Source organism: Paramormyrops kingsleyae, chromosome 3, assembly GCF_048594095.1.
Source record: "Paramormyrops kingsleyae isolate MSU_618 chromosome 3, PKINGS_0.4, whole genome shotgun sequence".
Classification (NCBI taxonomy): Eukaryota; Metazoa; Chordata; class Actinopteri; order Osteoglossiformes; family Mormyridae; genus Paramormyrops; species Paramormyrops kingsleyae.
This window is the reverse complement of record NC_132799.1, coordinates 15570440-15588103: the sequence shown is the minus strand read 5'-3', so window position 1 is coordinate 15588103 and position 17664 is coordinate 15570440. Positions and strand designations below refer to the sequence as shown.

The 17664-nt window shown below is 50.5% G+C and overlaps 1 protein-coding gene across 1 annotated transcript in view; it reads right to left on the bottom strand.

Annotated features, from left to right (window-relative positions):
* Window positions 1-2497: 2497 nt before the first annotated feature.
* Window positions 2498-17664, bottom strand: part of srbd1 (S1 RNA binding domain 1) — a 62743-nt gene continuing 47576 nt past the window's right edge. The window contains exons 18-22 of the mRNA XM_023804389.2: window positions 13445-13551; window positions 12082-12258; window positions 11831-11971; window positions 5248-5432; window positions 2498-3339 (exon numbers count right to left, since the gene is read on the bottom strand). Of these exons, the coding sequence (XP_023660157.1) occupies window positions 3047-3339; window positions 5248-5432; window positions 11831-11971; window positions 12082-12258; window positions 13445-13551 (903 nt within the window). The 3' untranslated portion in view covers window positions 2498-3046. The remainder of the gene's footprint in view (window positions 3340-5247; window positions 5433-11830; window positions 11972-12081; window positions 12259-13444; window positions 13552-17664) is intronic.

Genomic DNA, 17664 nt, shown 5'->3' with positions numbered 1-17664 from the left:
AATTTCGTTCCTGAGTGTCCATGGAAACGGCGGTAGGTTCGAGTCGGCCCCAGTCGCAATCCTGCTCTTTATCTGAGATCAACTGTTATGGATTTCAGCAGTACCTCGAAAAGCAAATAAAAAACCGTTATTTAGTCCTATGAAATTAAAAACATGCCCTCCTACCCATGACACGCCGGTCACATGTGCATGACCGCACATACACAACCATGACCGTAAATAAAACACAAGTGGCCGGCGACTTTTTTGATGGGTGGCAGCAAGACACAAACAGCGCCCCCGGCCCCCTTTACCTCGCCAGCCCTCACACACGGACCCTGGCACCTGTGCCAAAGACGTCGGCCTGCCGGAACGCTTGTTTAAATTACATCTGACATTCACCCTACCTCAATTTAGCTAATGAAAAACGATGTAATGGGGAAAAACCGCGAGGTGACTCACTGGCAAGGGCGGGTGCCTGGGGGAAGGGACTGTCACCCTCCTAATGGCATAACAAAACCTGCCCCCATCTAGTGGGGATAATGACGAGCATGTCTGATTACTGCAGGCCAGCTTGGGTCCGGAGGACCGGTCTCACCGGTTTGGGATTCTTTTTGCCAGGCTTGCGGACCCGACCAGATGAGCAGGGATCATGCGGAACCTCCTCCCCGCACAGCTGAGATGGGTAACCACACGCTCCAATAAAAACAGGGCCCTGGCGCAGTGCATACGTCTGCCAGTAGTGGGCGCTCTCTGTTACCGTGAGTGACAGCCATCACATCGTTCCACATCGCCCTCAGTGGGACGGCTGTGCGAAAGCGGTGAGCACATTCAGCACATGCCGATGCACTTCAGGGGCCGGATCCTGGGTCACCCCGGTTCTCTTGGCGGCCATCTTGGCGCGACGCTCCAGACTGCGAGGTATTGCCTCTCGGCCCTGCGCCCTCACGTCCTCGGCCCGCTGTTCCTGCTTACTTGGCAGCCGGGCCACATTACGCCATCCTCCACGAGCAAGCTCCGCCTGGGCCTGGTGCCAACAGCGTCCTGATGTGGCGGAGAGGCAAACAGGACCTCCACCTGCTCCTTCTCCTCCATGTCTCCCACAAGCAAGATCTCAGAAAACGACTTTAAACCCCCCAGAAGCGGCGAGAGGCCCATGACATGGAGCTGAAACTCACAATAAACGTGGCAGGGGCAACGGTGTAAATGGTTAGTGGGCTCAGCGGAAAGACGAAGTGAATGAACCAAAACCGGAACGAAGATGACTGCCACAGAAAATAGCCACGGGTCTACTGGCTTCTTGTGATTAAAGATCTCGGGAAGGCAAGATGGTGTCTCAGGGTGTACTTATAATTTATCCCATCCTGTGGGTGGCAGCCATGCTGTGGGGGGGGGGAGGGGGGGCTGGCTGGATGTTTCCTTGGGCTATGCCTCATGGTACGTGGCATGTGGCCTGTTTATTTATTTTTTTTTCTGCTGCACTGACACAAACAGACACAGTAATATCGGCAGGGAATATGGGATTAATTTTCAAAATGCCTGATTAACATGCTGATGTCCTGTGATAATTACGTCTGGCTTTTCCCCAAACCCCCTTCATGTTATTGCTGTCTGGCAGCTGGATCCTTGAACCCCCACCCCCACCCCCCAACTGTGAGGGACCGTCAATCAGCCGCTGGGCAGATCCTGCTGAAGAACAGCTGGGGACAGTGCATCTGCTGGCAGGCACCATAGCGATGGCATCGTTTAAGGGGTTACCATAGCAACTGCATCACTCAGAGGCTGTCGTGATTCAGTCAGAATGACAAGCTAGATATCACAATCTGTTTACTGCTGTATAACTGATATGTATGCATTTACATAACTTATTATAGAACCACTACCATGAAAAAGGGGTCAGATTGCAGCAGTCTGGGTTAACTAACTTGCACGTGATGTGGTAAGTAGTATGTAATTACATATTGTCGGGATATTCTCCATAATAATTCCCAATCTGTCACCCCAGGCCAATCCCATTGTCAACACCCATCCGGAATAAAGAATGTTAGTATTTCCTCTTTGCATTTAATTTCCAGTGTCAATTCCATCAAATACATTTTTTCCCCCTCAACTGCCAAACTCACTCGATGTGACTCGCATTCACAACAAAAACATATTAACAGTGCTAGAACTGTACAAAATGTCAAAACATTTTATCGCGATTTTATTTCATGCCAGTTGATACCGATAATTATCACGGTATTATTGAGCTCGTTAGTTCTTTACTTTAAGGCTCCATTTTTGCTTCGATTGAATGGACTGCAACCTGAAATCCAACCTTTACATATACGTGATACAAAAATAAACTTTTTCGTCATAGGGTGTAACACACAGAATTGCCACCCGTCCCGTACTGAAGGATAGCGTGCTGTGTCCTGCTTTGAATGAGTGCGTGATGTGATTTGTCCTGTATTTCTTCAGACTGAAAGCAGAAACCCTAATTACTGGTGCCTGTGACTGTAAGCACTTGCATTCTGAATGTTCTACTGGGTGCCAATGCTTCAAGTAAATCAGTTTGCAGTATTTCCAGTTTTTAGTTGGTACAAGTCTTTCTTTTTTTTTTTTTACAGTACACACCACCAGTCTGTTGTGTATCATCCGTTAAATTGTAGTACGTGTACCACCACACCAATTTCTTACCGTTTAAATTTTATATGACGACGTTGATGCAGTGTTTCTATCACCCAGCTCTAAATAATCCCGAGAAAATGAGAGACCCCCCCCCCCCCGCCGGCACTCACATGCACCACACATTTTCACACCGCGACAAGCACGGCCTGTCAGAACCGGTCCCTCTCGGCTATGGAGTCTGATTCCAGACAAGGAAACAGGGAGGTGAAGTTGAATTTTATATGGATATTTTGCGACTTTCAGAGAAGCACTTTCTTTTATTAAACAAAAACAAAAACTAACAGCGATAACTTTCGAGCTCTCAGCCCCGAGGGAATGTTCAGTGAGAAAAAAAAAAAAGTTTCCTGTTTCTGCTAACTCGCAGAGATGAACACTGGCCACGCAGACGGTGCGCAGATTAAGTGACGACCCGCAGGAGGTCCAGGCCAATGCGTCCACGCTGGGAGTCCACGTTCAGCACCCGCACCTCCACTCGCTCCCCAGGGCCCAGTGCCAGGCTGCGACCGCGACGCTGGGTGGGCAATTTTTCCGGAGTGATGCGGCTTTTGTGAATGAGTCCTGAGCGTCCAACGCCGATGTCCACGAAGGCGCCGAATAGGGTGGTGTTCTCCACGCGGCCTGTGAGGACGACGCCCGCTTGGAGGTCGGCCATCGAAATGATGCCCCGCTTGAAATCCGCCTGCTCGAAATCTGGGTGGGTGGGGGGGGGGGGGGAGTGGTGAATGAGGTGGAGGATCAAACACATGCGGAGAGTGCAGCACTCGAGAGAGCTAAGAACAGATTGCCCTAGATGGTCGGATAGGGATGTGGAAGTCGTGCCTGTCCCTGCACCATCAGCACAGCAAGTCTCGTCTCTGCATCATTAGCAAGCCACCTCTGCACCGTGAGCACGCCGACCACCATCTCCGCACCGTCAGCACGCCGACCACCATCTCCGCACCGTCAGCACGCCGACCACCATCTCCGCACCGTCAGCACAACGACCACCATCTCCGCACCGTCAGCACGCCGACCACCATCTCCGCACCGTCAGCACACCGACCACCATCTCCGCACCGTCAGCACAACGACCACCACCTCCGCACCGTCAGCACAACGACCACCATCTCCGCACCGTCAGCACGCCGACCACCATCTCCGCACCGTCAGCACGCCGACCACCATCTCCGCACCGTCAGCACACCGACCACCATCTCCGCACCGTCAGCACACCGACCACCATCTCCGCACCGTCAGCACACCGACCACCATCTCCGCACCGTCAGCACACCGACCACCATCTCCGCACCGTCAGGATTTACCACATTGTGGGACATTTGGACCCCACAATGTGGTAAATACAAACCCATACACAACCTTACTCATTTCAGGTTATGTTTTTCCATTTACTGTTTTTAAAATTCTTATCCTATTACTTGTTTGGATTGCCTACAAGCCCCGCTAAGGAATCATTCATTTAAGAAACATCATTTTTGAGAGGTGGTGGAGGGGGGAGGCGGGGGGGGGGGGGAAGGGGAACAGAGGCCCATCCTTGAACCACAACCCAAAATAACAGTGTTGGACGGAGAGATGTTCCAAACATTAATAGTGAAGATAATAGCATCTCACAGCTACTCGAGGAGAGCGACCCGACATTGTGATAAAAAGCAGAAGTTCAGTCGGGACGCCAGGCGATCCGAGAGAGCAGTGGAAGGTGGAGAAAGCCCAGTATATCAAAGCAGCGGGCAGCTCCACATGGCGACGACACGGAACACAGTCTCACGAAAAATAAAGGCCAAAGTGAAAAGAGGAAAACCTCGCTGAGCATCCCGTTAAACGGGCTTTGCACGTCCACGCGGGGTGGGTGGCGCTCCCAGCTTTCATCCCCCCCCCCCCCACCGAAGATGCGGCTTGTTATCTGAGAGTCTGCTGACAGTGATATTATTAATAGGCCCCCTTTTAGAGGTGATCGCACACAGGGATGCATCACTGCTCTCTCCACATGTGGATTCTATTAGGGCTGAATACATGGCAACCCTTTTCATAGGACTAGACGACAGTTTCTGGAGTAATAGAGCTTGATGCCCAGAGCAAGCAGGCACTGTAGTGCAGTTTGCCGAAACCGCAGCAATTTGTCAATGCTTCTGATGGACAGTAATTCTGCCTGAATTCTGGTGGACTCCTGCAAAACCCAGGAGTGGACAAAGCTGTCGGATCCAGACCCTGTTCCGATTACAGGTCTAATAAGAACTGTTTTATAGTTTAACTTCTGCATCCACCTATATATTCAGCAGGGATTGTTACTTTGGCAAATTACCAGAGGTGCCAATTTCGGGACCAGAAAGTAAAAATCCAGACCAAGATTTTGTTTCAACCAACCAGTTGAGTACTCTGTTACTCTTTATGCTCAACTGGTTGGTTGAAAGTAAATCATGGTCTGGATTTTTACTTTCTGGTCCTGAAATTGCCACCTCTGCAAATTACTACAACTAGACACTCATGAGTTTGTGCCTTTACCCACTACATGACCAATTAAATGCTAATCAGCATCAGACTGATATGCCTGAACACCTTCCACATGCGCCTCTCTGCCAAGGGTCCCCATGACACGGACAGTACCCTGGCGGATGTCAAAGCCCGGGGGCTGGGTGAGGCCGTCCACGAGGAGCTGCAGCGTCTCGGGGGAGGTGTCCAGAGTGCGGGCCAGTGCCTCCAGGCCTCCGAGCTTCACCCTGTCCTCCACGCGCCACTTCAGCTCTGGCTGGCCGACTTCCTGCACCTCGCTCTTGATCAGAGCCAGGAACCTGGGACCAGGGGAGACAAGACACACTTTATAGTGGGGGGGGCGGGGGGGGGGGGCATGTGGCCAGCACAACTGCCAGACAAAAGCAAAACATGAGAGAGGGTGCTTAACGCCGCCTCCTATGTACTATAAACAAAGAATGGAGTGTGTGTGTGTGTGTGTGTGTGTGGGGGGGGGGGGGGTGTGGATTAATAGGTAAGGGAGATGTGTGAACACAGTGTAAGGTGAGGCAGCAAGATCCCGACCCACAGGGGGGTTTGACACAGAAGTACAGGGGAGAGAGAAAAAGATGCTTAGGGGAATGGGGGGGGAGGAAAGGAGAGAGGGAGAGAGGGAGATATGCCCCCCCATGGGTGACACGGGTGGGGTAGAGCTGCGGAGGGAGAAGGCAGCACGACTGTCAGGCCAGGTACAGACAAGCAAACTCTGAACAGCGCCCTCCAGAGGGTAACAGAGGGTATGCCGCATGGTTCACGTTTGTGCTCTACATGCAATGTGGTCCATTTCCTTATCACTCCTACCCAACTGCCACAAGTGGTGCCCGGAAAACTGTGAGAAGCCCCCCCACCTGTCCGGCTTTGATGAGCGGGGACTCCCTTTATAGCCTGTGATGGGAAAGGCAGATCGGGGGGGCAGGGGTGTGGGGGCCCCAGGATGACCCACAGGGGAGCCACATGAGCCTGAATGCACTCTAAAGTCCTCTAGAAATGGGGGGAGAATCATGTATGGGTCAAAGACATAGATTTGGACATGGGGGGGCAGCAGAAGGAGTAACTGCAGCCTAAATCCTGGGTTCTGCTGTCCCAGAATGCCTGGCTTGCCGGCTTTGGGACCGAGCCGCCTATAAATCTGTGAGAGATCTGCTGGGACATCTTCACCACCATCGGTGCCATCCATCAATCTTCCACAGGTACTATGGTGAAGGATGGTGCCCCCTGTGCTTTGAGGGCCCCGTCTTCACCGACTCCCTTGACTTCTGGGTATTTTTCACGGCCTGTGTTTTCACTAAACCGAGCAGGAACCATCCATCGCGACCCCCCCCCCACCACCACCCCGAGACTCCTGCGTCACAAACAGGAGACTCCATGGATGGGGCTGGGGGGTGCGTAGCAGAGGTGCCTCGAGGAATGTGCCGGGGCTTGTGGGGCTGGAATTTAGGCCGCAGCTGAAGGGGGGGGGGGGGCAGCATCGATGATGGATGTCTGCCACAGTGCCAGCCTGACGCCAGCCTGGGACCGCAGCTGTCACTCGGGGTGAGGGACAGGGCAGGTGGGGTTGGGCCACGCCCACTTCCTGCCCCCCTTCCCCACCCCCCCATGGGTAAACGGTGCCGTTGGCAGGCCGGGGCCTGGGGCTGTAAATCGACACTCTCTGTGCATATGTCGCTCTCTGCAGCTGCGCACGCCATCACCACGGGCTCAACCCCCCAGGCTCCTCCCTACCCCCACCCCTCCAACACCAGAGCCATCATGAGGACCGTGACCGACACGGCACCGAATTCAAGGGTGACGACCACCGGCCACCAGCCACTGAGAATGATCTTAGTAATGGGACCTTAGGATTTAACACCAGCAGGCCAACAGAGACCTTTCAAGGCCCCCACAGTATGACAGACAGAGTGAAGACCCCCCGCCTTAATTTCCCCAGCAGTTGCAGCCTCTTCCTCAGATCCCCAAACCTCACTGAGGTGAAAATCAGCATGGCCAGCGTCCCATGTCGGTCACAGAAGGATCACTTTACCCTCGGCAACAAGTTAGTCGGGGCGGGCACTTTGGGGGGGGGGGAGGGGGGATCGATACATGGCTTGTGGGTCAGCGGTGAGGGGCATGCCATTGATTCTGAGCCATTAGCAAGTTCCAAAGCACAGAGTGATTCCCTGGGAATATCCACATCTTGATGGAGGAAAAGAGTCGAGGATGGGGTGGGAGGGGGGACAAAAGAATTCACAAACCAACCACCCGCCTCTGCGGTGCTCATCATGGGGCTCAACACTTTGAAAACTGAAAGGCTTTCCCCTCTGTTGGCTGCCCCTTCGATGAAGGAAACTCTGGGTTGATTTATGAACAGCCAGAGCACAGGCTCTCGCGGTGGCCGGCGATTCCGCGGTGGCTCGGGTTTCCACGCGGACCCAACCTTGCTCATGTTTCCCCCTGTATGTTTTTCTTTAAGGTATCATAAGCTCAAATGCCTCTTTTTTTTAAGATTCCACTTATTCCGACCCCATAATGAAAAACAGGGACTTAACACGGCACGGGGACTAGTTCTGCTTCTGGGTTGTGTGGGGGCGTAGGGGGGGTGTGCGGGTGGGCCCCAGAGAGATGCTTTCCAGAGCTGCATCCGCCCTCCTCCCTGGGAGATCCCACCCCTCCAATCAGCTTTTCTCTGCCAGGCACGAGACGCGATCTTCACAGGTGTTATTGGCAAACACTGTTAAGTCCTCGACCCTGGATTCCTCAGACAGCTTTGGTAGATAGCAGGGAAAAGCCTGATGCACCTCGAAGACCATCTACACACACCTGGCCCTGAATCACTGCTGGGGAGGCCGGACGTCCACGTGGATCAGGGTGTGTGTGTGTGTGTTTGGGAAGTCATTCCCAGCGGCTGCGCTCCAACACTGCCGTGCTGTTCTGGGTATCCGGTTCATCGCATTAGAGCAACTTGATACCCCATCACTCCTGACCGGCCCGCACCTCGGAAACGGCCCATAATGCAACACAATCGCTCCCCAAACAAAGCGGGCCGACCCTCGCCTGGTTCACATGCATAATTCATTTAAGTTCGCCGTCTGCCCCCTACATCCATTACCTTAGTGACTACCCTCCTGGCAGGAAGGATGCTTTCTATACCCTGACCGCCCTGGGCATGTGTTCTCTGGCCAGCTATGCGCTGGAATAGCACACCAAGATAATCAGAAAATCCTGGTTCATCATTAAGAAACTGAGTCCATAGCTGGCAAACACAGAGGCTGTAAGGCTGGATGCAGAGAAGGGCACACAAATATATAACCTTAAGGATATGCAGATAGTGTGCAAATGTTATGCTAAAGACTTAGGGATTGGTCTGTGTCATACCCCCCACCCCCACGCAAAAGTCCCGGCAGGGTAAAGAGAGAGGAGTGGTCCTGCCAGTCTGTTTAGGTAGTGCCACCTGCCAGGACCTTCTCTCGTGAAGGGGGGGGGGGGGGGGGGGGAGCATACTTGTCATTGTCATTAAAAGCTGTAAATCTTACAAACTACACTGTTTGATTCCTTAACATTTACCCTCTGTTCCGAGCACAGACCCCCCCGCCCCCCAGTCCCAGCAGCCCGCCACAACAAAACACTCAGCTGAAGTAAATCTCCCATCGCAAGGAAATGTCTCATTTTGCATTCAGCCCTGAAACGTGCTCACTGCCCCAGTGTGACGTGGTCACTGCAGCTCAGTGCTGGTTACACTGCACGGAAAACACGCACGAACAGCCATGGCTCAAACTCCATTTGGTAACAATACGATGTAGTAACAATAATTACTGGTATCAGGGCACAGTCTTTCTGCCTGGTTTAGCGGGAAATGAAGCAGAACCGATAGGAAAGAAAACAAACTCAGGAGAAATGGCTTTTTTTCCCCCGTCCCGCAACGTCAGCGCCGATGTGAAGAGAACAACTTCCTCAGCGAGTCTATTAGTAGTTAGACTCCGTCCCTATCTGCCCTGCCCCTATTTACCACACCCTATCTGCCCTGCCCCTATTTACCACACCCTATCTGCCCCCCAGCCCCACCCTTGTGACCTGACAGCTGAGTAAAGGTCAGAGCTTGTTGGCAAATTCACACTTTGACGTTAACAATAACACACTAACACTGGACATACATGAGCAAAAACCTTACACAACACACACACACACACACACAGGTTTGTAATTATATATTTGTGGGGACACTCCATTCATTTGTATGGGGAAAACTCTAATCGCAACATGACGACCTTAACCCCCACCCAGCCCTAACCTTAACCATAACTAACCAAACAAAATGAGACTTTTGGCATTTTCACTTTTTTGATTGCATTCACTGATCTTTGTGAGACCTGAAAAATTGTCCCCACAATGTCAAAAAAGAAAACAGGTTTTTATTACATTGTGGTTCCCACATTTGGTCCCCACAATGTAATATAAACCTAATCCACACACCCAGACACACACACACACACACCTTTCCATCTTTCTGTAGACCAGAGTCCTGCACCGGGTCGGGTACCCGCAGATAGTTGCTGAAACGGGCGGATTTTAATGTTCTGGAATTTTACGGGCGGGTATGTGGGCGGGTAATTCATTACACACGGGCGGGTAGCAGGTCAATCAAAACAGTACTGTAGCCTGCAAAAATAACATATAAGCGAAAATATCTATGTATTAGACTATTATGTACAAATTGTCATCATCACAGTGTGTTCAGTATGTCGGGGGTACCTTATGGTGCTTTCGATTATTTCTCTTCAAGTAGGAACTCGTATGAAAACGTCACGAAAAACGTCACTTCCCGTCGGAAACACGCCTCTTTTATGACATTGATGTCGGACAAGATTTTGTTGTCCGAGTTGCCCCTGTGACGTAATTTCAACATGGCGACTTACACACTCAACAGTAATTCTATTTTATAAATCTTTAAAAATGTTTATTTTGTTAAATGTATTAATTGTTATAAATGTAACTGCACGTGTTCGATTTAGAGAATACCATATCATGAGCGTAAACAGTATCCTATCGTGCAATATCAGATTTTTACCAGACTTGTTAGTGTCTTTGGTTTGTTTGTAGTTTGTTTGCCTCTCGAAAAAAGAATATTGCTATGAATGTGCTAAAATATTTTATAAAGCTTTTAATGTGGTTTGACTAGTTTGTGTTTCTTGTTTGTTTGTTTCTCGGAAAAAATAATCTTACTCCAAATCTGCTAAAATATAAAGCAACAACACACAGCAGCGTGTTCATGGAGGCAGCCATGTTTGTTCTGAGATGCGGTAGCTCGAACGGGAGATTGTCGGACGTGATGTCACTCAACTTGGAATTTCCGAGTTCCGAGTGAAAAACGAACGCACCATTAGATAACCGCCTCGACAAACATTCACATACACGTCTGAATCCTTGCTGAAGCGTGTCGTCGTGTTCTCTCTTTCACGCTCGTCACAGTATGGATAGCTTAGATCTATCTGATTAGATTTTGTGTTAAACTGACTTTTTCATTTAAATTCAAAATTCATGTAAGCCTAGCGCTTGTCACGTTGAGAGGTGCATAGAAAAAATAATTGTGTGTAATTTATCACGGGTACAGGCGGGTAACGGGCGGAATGTTAACGGGCCCGGGCAGGTGTGGATTTAACTTTGAAATATTCACGGGTGCTGTACTGTGCGGGTGTGGTGCTGTGCTGTGCGGGTGTGGTGCTGTGCTGTGCGGGTGTGGTGCTGTGCTGTGCGGGTGTGGTGCTGTACTGTGCGGGTGTGGTGCTGTGCTGTGCGGGTGTGGTGCTGTACTGTGCGGGTGTGGTGCTGTACAGTGCGGGTGTGGTGCTGAGCTGTGCGGGTGTGGTGCTGAGCTGTGCGGGTGTGGTGCTGTACAGTGCGGGTGTGGTGCTGAGCTGTGCGGGTGTGGTGCTGTACAGTGCGGGTGTGGTGCTGTACAGTGCGGGTGTGGTGCTGAGCTGTGCGGGTGTGGTGCTGTACAGTGCGGGTGTGGTGCTGAGCTGTGCGGGTGTGGTGCTGTACAGTGTGGGTGTGGTGCTGAGCTGTGCGGGTGTGGTGCTGAGCTGTGCGGGTGGGTGCGGGTCTCCAAAAGTGGACCCGTGCAGGACTCTGTTGTAGACTTTGCATAAAGTTGCACATGATCATTCCGAAACAGCAAGAAACCTCAAAATCACCCAAATGTTTACAACAAGCAGCAATAATATGCTTTGCATGCTTCTTTTTAAAACAGCTAAACACACACACACACACACACACACACACACACACACACACACACACACACACACACACACACACACAGAGGAATAGTTTGGCTGTCCTGGGGAGATACTTTCCCCTGGGGGGCTCTTGGGGTAAATGTAGTGAGCCGGTTTCGGGCAGCTGTGAGCAGGGTCACACAAAAGGGTGACCCGCTCAGCAAAGCCCCACCCCCCCACGCCAAGGGTCCTTCTGTACCCAGAGCATTTGGGAATATGCCCCGGGCCCTCGTTGCCCAGTTCACGCCCGTTTCACCTCCCGCCGCTGGAACATGTGGGTCTACACACAGATGCCTGGTATGCCTCTGACATCAGCACCAACTGTGCAAATCGACCACGAGCCGCCTCTGCCCGTTAAACGGAGGACAGTGACAGAAGCGAGACACGCTCCAGGCACCAGGCCTGCAGATGCAGTGGCATAGCCTAACCTGAGGGTGGTGCTGTAGGACTCGGGGTGGATACAGGTCTGGTCCAGGGGGTTTGGCTGGCAGTCACCAGCAGACAGGGCCTTCCCCTTCCCCTTCCCCCTCTTAGGAGGTGCCGTCCCTTGGACTCCTCCTGCGGTATTGCTGTGGGCACAGGCACAAATGTGGCAGCTTAGGCTGTTACCAAGCAGCCCCTCTGGTGGTCTGTGATTCGCAGGGCTGGGGCACCCACGGAGGGGGCAGCGCTGTCCCACCTGCACGGGGCCTGGCCGTTCTCAGGGTTGACCCTGATGAAGCCGGCGCACTGCTGGAAGCTCTTGGGCCCCAGACCCTTCACCAGCTTCAGCTGCTCACGGTTCAGAAAGGGCCCGTTCTTCTCGCGCCACTCCACGATGTTCCGCGCCCGTCCTGCATTCAGGCCCGCCACGTACCTGTGGTAGGAATATCACAGGGGCAATGGGTGTCTCTAGAGAGACTGTGACTTGTGTGAAACTGTCAATGTACAGTACAGCCAAAATACTACAATGTTACTACAAAAATTATAGACAGATTACTGCCTTATTACTCAAGCTGTTTATTGCTACAACAACCTGTACTTTGGTCAGATTACTACGATATAACTACAGTGGTTTATTACTACAACACAGATTATAATCAAATTACTGCAACTGTTTATTACTATAACAATTTATAATTTTGCTAGAGTACTGCAACATTATTACCACTGTTTATTACTCCACCAATCCACACTTTTCCAGATTATTACATTGCTATAGCTATTCATTACTATAACACATAACCAACAAATTACTGTAATGTTACTAACACTATTTGTTACTACAGCAGAAACCCACAGTGATCTCACACCCTACAAATGCTCTTCTCTTTCAGTGCATCTAATGCACAAAATTGTGTATATTTTCAATATCCCACTGCTCTGTCTTATATCCTTTCACTTTCATGCTGCAGATTCAATTAATTTTTGTTCCATTTTCATTTTTTCCACAAGACTCTCAGTAAAAACAACAATGCCTATTAGTACAATAACTGTAGGCATGAGCTGCTTTCTGTCGTCACTCCTCAAATACAAACTCTGTATCGGAACCGAGAAGAACTGAGCAAACTGAAACGGAGCAAAAAAAACAAAAAAGTCACAGATTAAAACGTCCAGAAACGTTAAACGACTGCAACCCACCAGGGCGGGAAAAATGCTTCTCGCAAGCAAACAGAGGCCTTCCCTTCAGGAAGGTTCCTTTTTTTGTTGTTAATAAGGAAGGTGCCCCAGTCAAGTGCAAATACATCACATCACCACATTACACCTCAGATGGGGGGAGACCAGAGGCAGTCAGTGGGCCAAGCATCAGAGATCAGGCCCGATAAGCAGAACAGGGCCTGAGCTCAGACTGCAGCGCACTAGGAGGGGTGGAAGAGGTGGGAGGGGGTAAGGGGATTGGGGAGGTTCAGTCCGGACCGGTCGGCCGACGCTGCGGAGTGCCCAGCGATTCCCAGCCCAGGACCTGACCAGGGAGTCAGACTAAACAGGACCTGGGGAAGGGGGGTGCGTCTGACCGGCTGCTGCAGGGGCTACTGACGGCTGATGGAAAGTATTCGGCCTACCTCATCAGGGTCTCAGAGCACATGTTAATGTCCACCCCCACAAAGCTCACACACTCCTGTACCACCGCGTCCAGGGCAGCCTTCAGGGACGTCTGTGACACATCGTGCTGTGGGGGGGGGGGAGCAAGGAAAAAACAACAAGTTTTTCAAAACAAGCATCACCCTCCCCAGTTTATACCCCCCCTCCCCCCAATGTAAAAGTGTGCCAGCAACAACACTGTGGTATTAACACACAACTGCTAAGGTCTGATATTCAATGAGGTCTTTCAAACACATCAGAGACGCTGCCGTTGGGCCTCTGAAGTCCCGCTCAAAGCCTCTGAGTAACGGTGTGGGTGCAGCAGAGTCACATGCACTGCGCAATTAAGCGTGTACACAGATTTTGGGGTTTTTCATAGAGGTGTAGGGGTGTGTGTGTGTGTGTGGGGGGGGGGGGATGAGGTGCCGCTGTGTAAACAAGTAGCTCATCCGCTGCAGTCAAAACACCATTCATCTCAGTCCTGTTTAAAAGAGAAAAGACGGCATGCCAGTGCAATGATGTCAGAGCACTAGAGGGTGCTGTTGAGTGAGACGCAAGCACTCGGCCTGTGGGCAGACGGCAACCTCTTAAGTCGTGATCAGAGTTCCCACAGATGTGGTGAGACAAGCCTAAAACACTGTCACTGTACCGAAGGTGGGCGAAAGCGGACTGCAAGACTGCAGTCCAGCGCAAGAAACAGCTGAGAATCACACCACCGTGTGACTGCAACTTAAAGGCACAGGAATCTTATTTTCCACTCGTCGCTCCCTGATCAAAGGTCAAGGTTAGAGGTGGAGGAAGGCATTGTGGGACTGAGAGGAACAAGTAAAATAATGACACCTTTGACAGTTCCTCAAATGAACGGCAGACCGACTTCTGTTTTCTCAAACGTACAGCAGGGCCGGGAGCTTTTCTCCAAACACATCCCTCCAACATCCTCACCCCCTCAATCCTTAGTGAACGAGACAGCTGAAGGAACCCTGACTCTGGCATCTCCAGGTAAGAGCTATTCATTAGAGACCAAAGTAACCGAGTTAACCCAGACCAACTATATGCTGGGGTTCACAAGCGACAAAATAAATGGAAAACCTCATTAATAAAGACAGCATTAAACCAAACACAGATTCTCTCACTAGAAGCTGTCTATCACCATGGGGGGTCACATAAATCTGGAGACCCTCCCCCACCTGAAACAGGCCTTAGGTTGTCCACCCCCAGCTGCCTCTTATGCTTGGAGAAGACAGATGATGTCACACCCAATCTCCCAGAACAGGAAACACTGCTGATCTCACTCCTGTAACCACTAACCTTCACAGGTTCAGAGAAAGCTCAGCTTCCCAAGGGTTCAATACCACTAATCAGAAAAGACACATTACTGTACTTTGACTAAGAGGCACCATCCTCCGATTAATCTACCAGGATGTGCAGTACATATCTCACAATGCTATTAATCCCTGGTTCTGAAATAAACTCACCACAGTGGCTTATGAAACCTCTCCAAACGTAAATAAAAAAGCTAATTTCTGCCCAGGCCCTGGTCCCTGCTAAAGACTTCTTCTTTTTGTGGGTGTCATGTAAATGGCACACGTCTTGCCATCTGCTAAGTGGCGCGTGCTATACCCCACCGTCATGAGACACCTGCCCGCTACCCTCAGAGCTGTGTATGAGACAGAGACACGACCACCTCCATCTGCAGTCAACAAGGGGGAGACGCAGCCTTATCCACAAACTGACAGGTAAATAAAAATGCATGAATGGGTGGATCGGAGGAGTTAATCAGGATCATTAATCAGAGCGAATGCCTCTGAACGGAGCCAGGAAAATCCCAGCCTCGTGAGCTGAACACTTGGATTTAACAGTTGACTGATATTTCAAACAGCTGTTACTGGACTTGTTTATTCGACGAAAGGGGGAAGGTTTGATATTCACAACGTCAAAGTCGCCATAAATGAAGTAGAGTCAAATTCGATTTGCACACGGCTGCAGGAAGACTTCCCTTTGACTTTTTTTTTTTAATTTTTTTTAAATCACCACAGAAGACGTTCACAAGACAGATCAATGGCGGGGTTTCACTGTGCTGTGGACCAACAGTCACACTTTTCTTTTGATAAAAAGGGCGAACCACAAATCACTGATCTGCCAGGAAAGAGACACTTTTAGTCTGCTTTGATTGCCATTACCGTAATGACTGTTGTCTGGACTGATGTTTATTTTTTTTTTACATAAATAAATGGAGGAAAATGCCAGAGAAACACCGCTAGGGGATTTCTGCCACACACAGGAAAGGCAAACAGCATTTTCACACAAGGTTTTACGGCACTTAACATCTAAAAACAGAAGAGAACATCCTTTAATCCTGGTAATAGGATTTATGTTTAAGGGTCTTAATAACAACTTGCTCATAACCTCTGGATCACACAGAAACCCACAGCAATAAATAATAACAGAATGAGACATAGAGAGAGTAGTTGAAAAGGTGAGCTTTCTCACCGCTTTGCTTGATTTGGGAAAATCCCCTTCAATCAGTCTTTATTAGAGAGCAGGAATCGACCTGCAGAGGGATCAAAGGGTCAGGCACCCCCCGCAGACATGGTTTGAAGAGTCTGCATGCTCCCCTGCTCCCCTTAAGCTACCCAGGAGGAGCTGAGAGTCATGGCAGATGCAGAGTCGTGCCCCCCCCCCCCCCCCCCCCCCCCCAACCAGCTGTACATGGCACAATGTCACACGTGAGCGAAATCACTCCGCGCTGTGCGGCCACATCTTTCACTGTTCCTATTTACACTCGTCACCTGACAAGCAGGTCTTACCCAGGTGACTGCAGCACCAACAAAGCACTGCAAATTTCATCAGAAAGAGCCCCCCCCCAACCCCCCCACAGCACTTAAGGTCACTTAATGAGACAAGTGAAATAATAAACAGTGAGGCCTGAATTTATTTTTACTCCACGTCCGTCATTCAGAAGGGATCGCGTGGAATTTCACAACAAATTGGCCAGGGATTGGTGGGGGGGGGACGACCGTGGATAAAAAAAAATGGCAGATATGGGGCGGGGGGGGTTCTGGAGAAATGCAACTCTATACTGCACGCCTGGCGGATGGCAAGTGGGGATTGTATAGCCAAAGAAAGTTCCTTTCTGTGAGGGGCTTCAGATTAGCAATTACCCTGAAACGATTACTGTCTAGCAGAGTTTACCCTGTAACCCGATCGACCACTGACAAACAGCCCTTGTAAACTAATGACAACCTGCTAGCAGACTGCCCTCGCTCTGTCAGCGATGGCAAGTGTTTCAGCAAAGTGGGCACCATATTTTTTTCCACTTGTCCTTACAGGAGAAGGGAGGGGGAAAAAAATTGTAATAATAATAGGAAAAACTCCCCAGTTCCAGAGGCCGCACTCGTTTTCTAATTCTGTCCCGCTAAAGTCACAGAGCTGTGGCCTACTTTGGCCTTGCAAGAAGAATTCTGTGTACAGAAATTTCACCCTGAGAGAGAAGAGTCTTCTACAGGATAGGGGGGGGGGGAGCAGGAGAAGCAGACTGACAAAATGTTTTCTTTACACTTGAGCCTGCCAAGACATTTCAGAAAACCTCATCGTGTTTAATGGAAAAATCAGAAACAGCCAGTGAGTCTGAGAGGAGCGAAGGGACTAGGGATGGGGTTTGGGGGGGGGGGGGTAAAAGAGTCAAGTTTTAAGGGAATAAATAAAAGACAGAAACTGGATCTTACTCGTGTACTGTAACCCTCAGGGGACACGGCCGACACGCGGCAAAGCCGCCCGAGTGTGCAAGAGCGAGCGCTCGAGCAGAAAAGGGCCGAATCCCTCACCGTGTCACTGGACACCACGGCCGCACCATGCCAGGCTGCCGGACCAGGGTGCGAGGTCTCCCCACCAATAAGAATGAGAGTCTGTGGGACCAGAATGAGTCTGCAGGGCCCAGAATCAAACACGCTGAGGGAGCTTATGGAGCGGCACCTCGATGTCAAGCAAAGAGACGATACAGACCAAGAGACGTCCGGCGAGGCAAAGAGCATGGCATCTTCAAACTGAAGCAAGTGAGGCTTTCTAAAAACAACAGGGCTCCATTCAGCACTTTAGAGAACGCTGAAGATAAGTTTCTACACATGAATATTAATCAATGCAGCCTGGTAGAGTTACCATCATAACGGGAAGATCTTCCCACAGGCCAAGGAACCGCAAATTC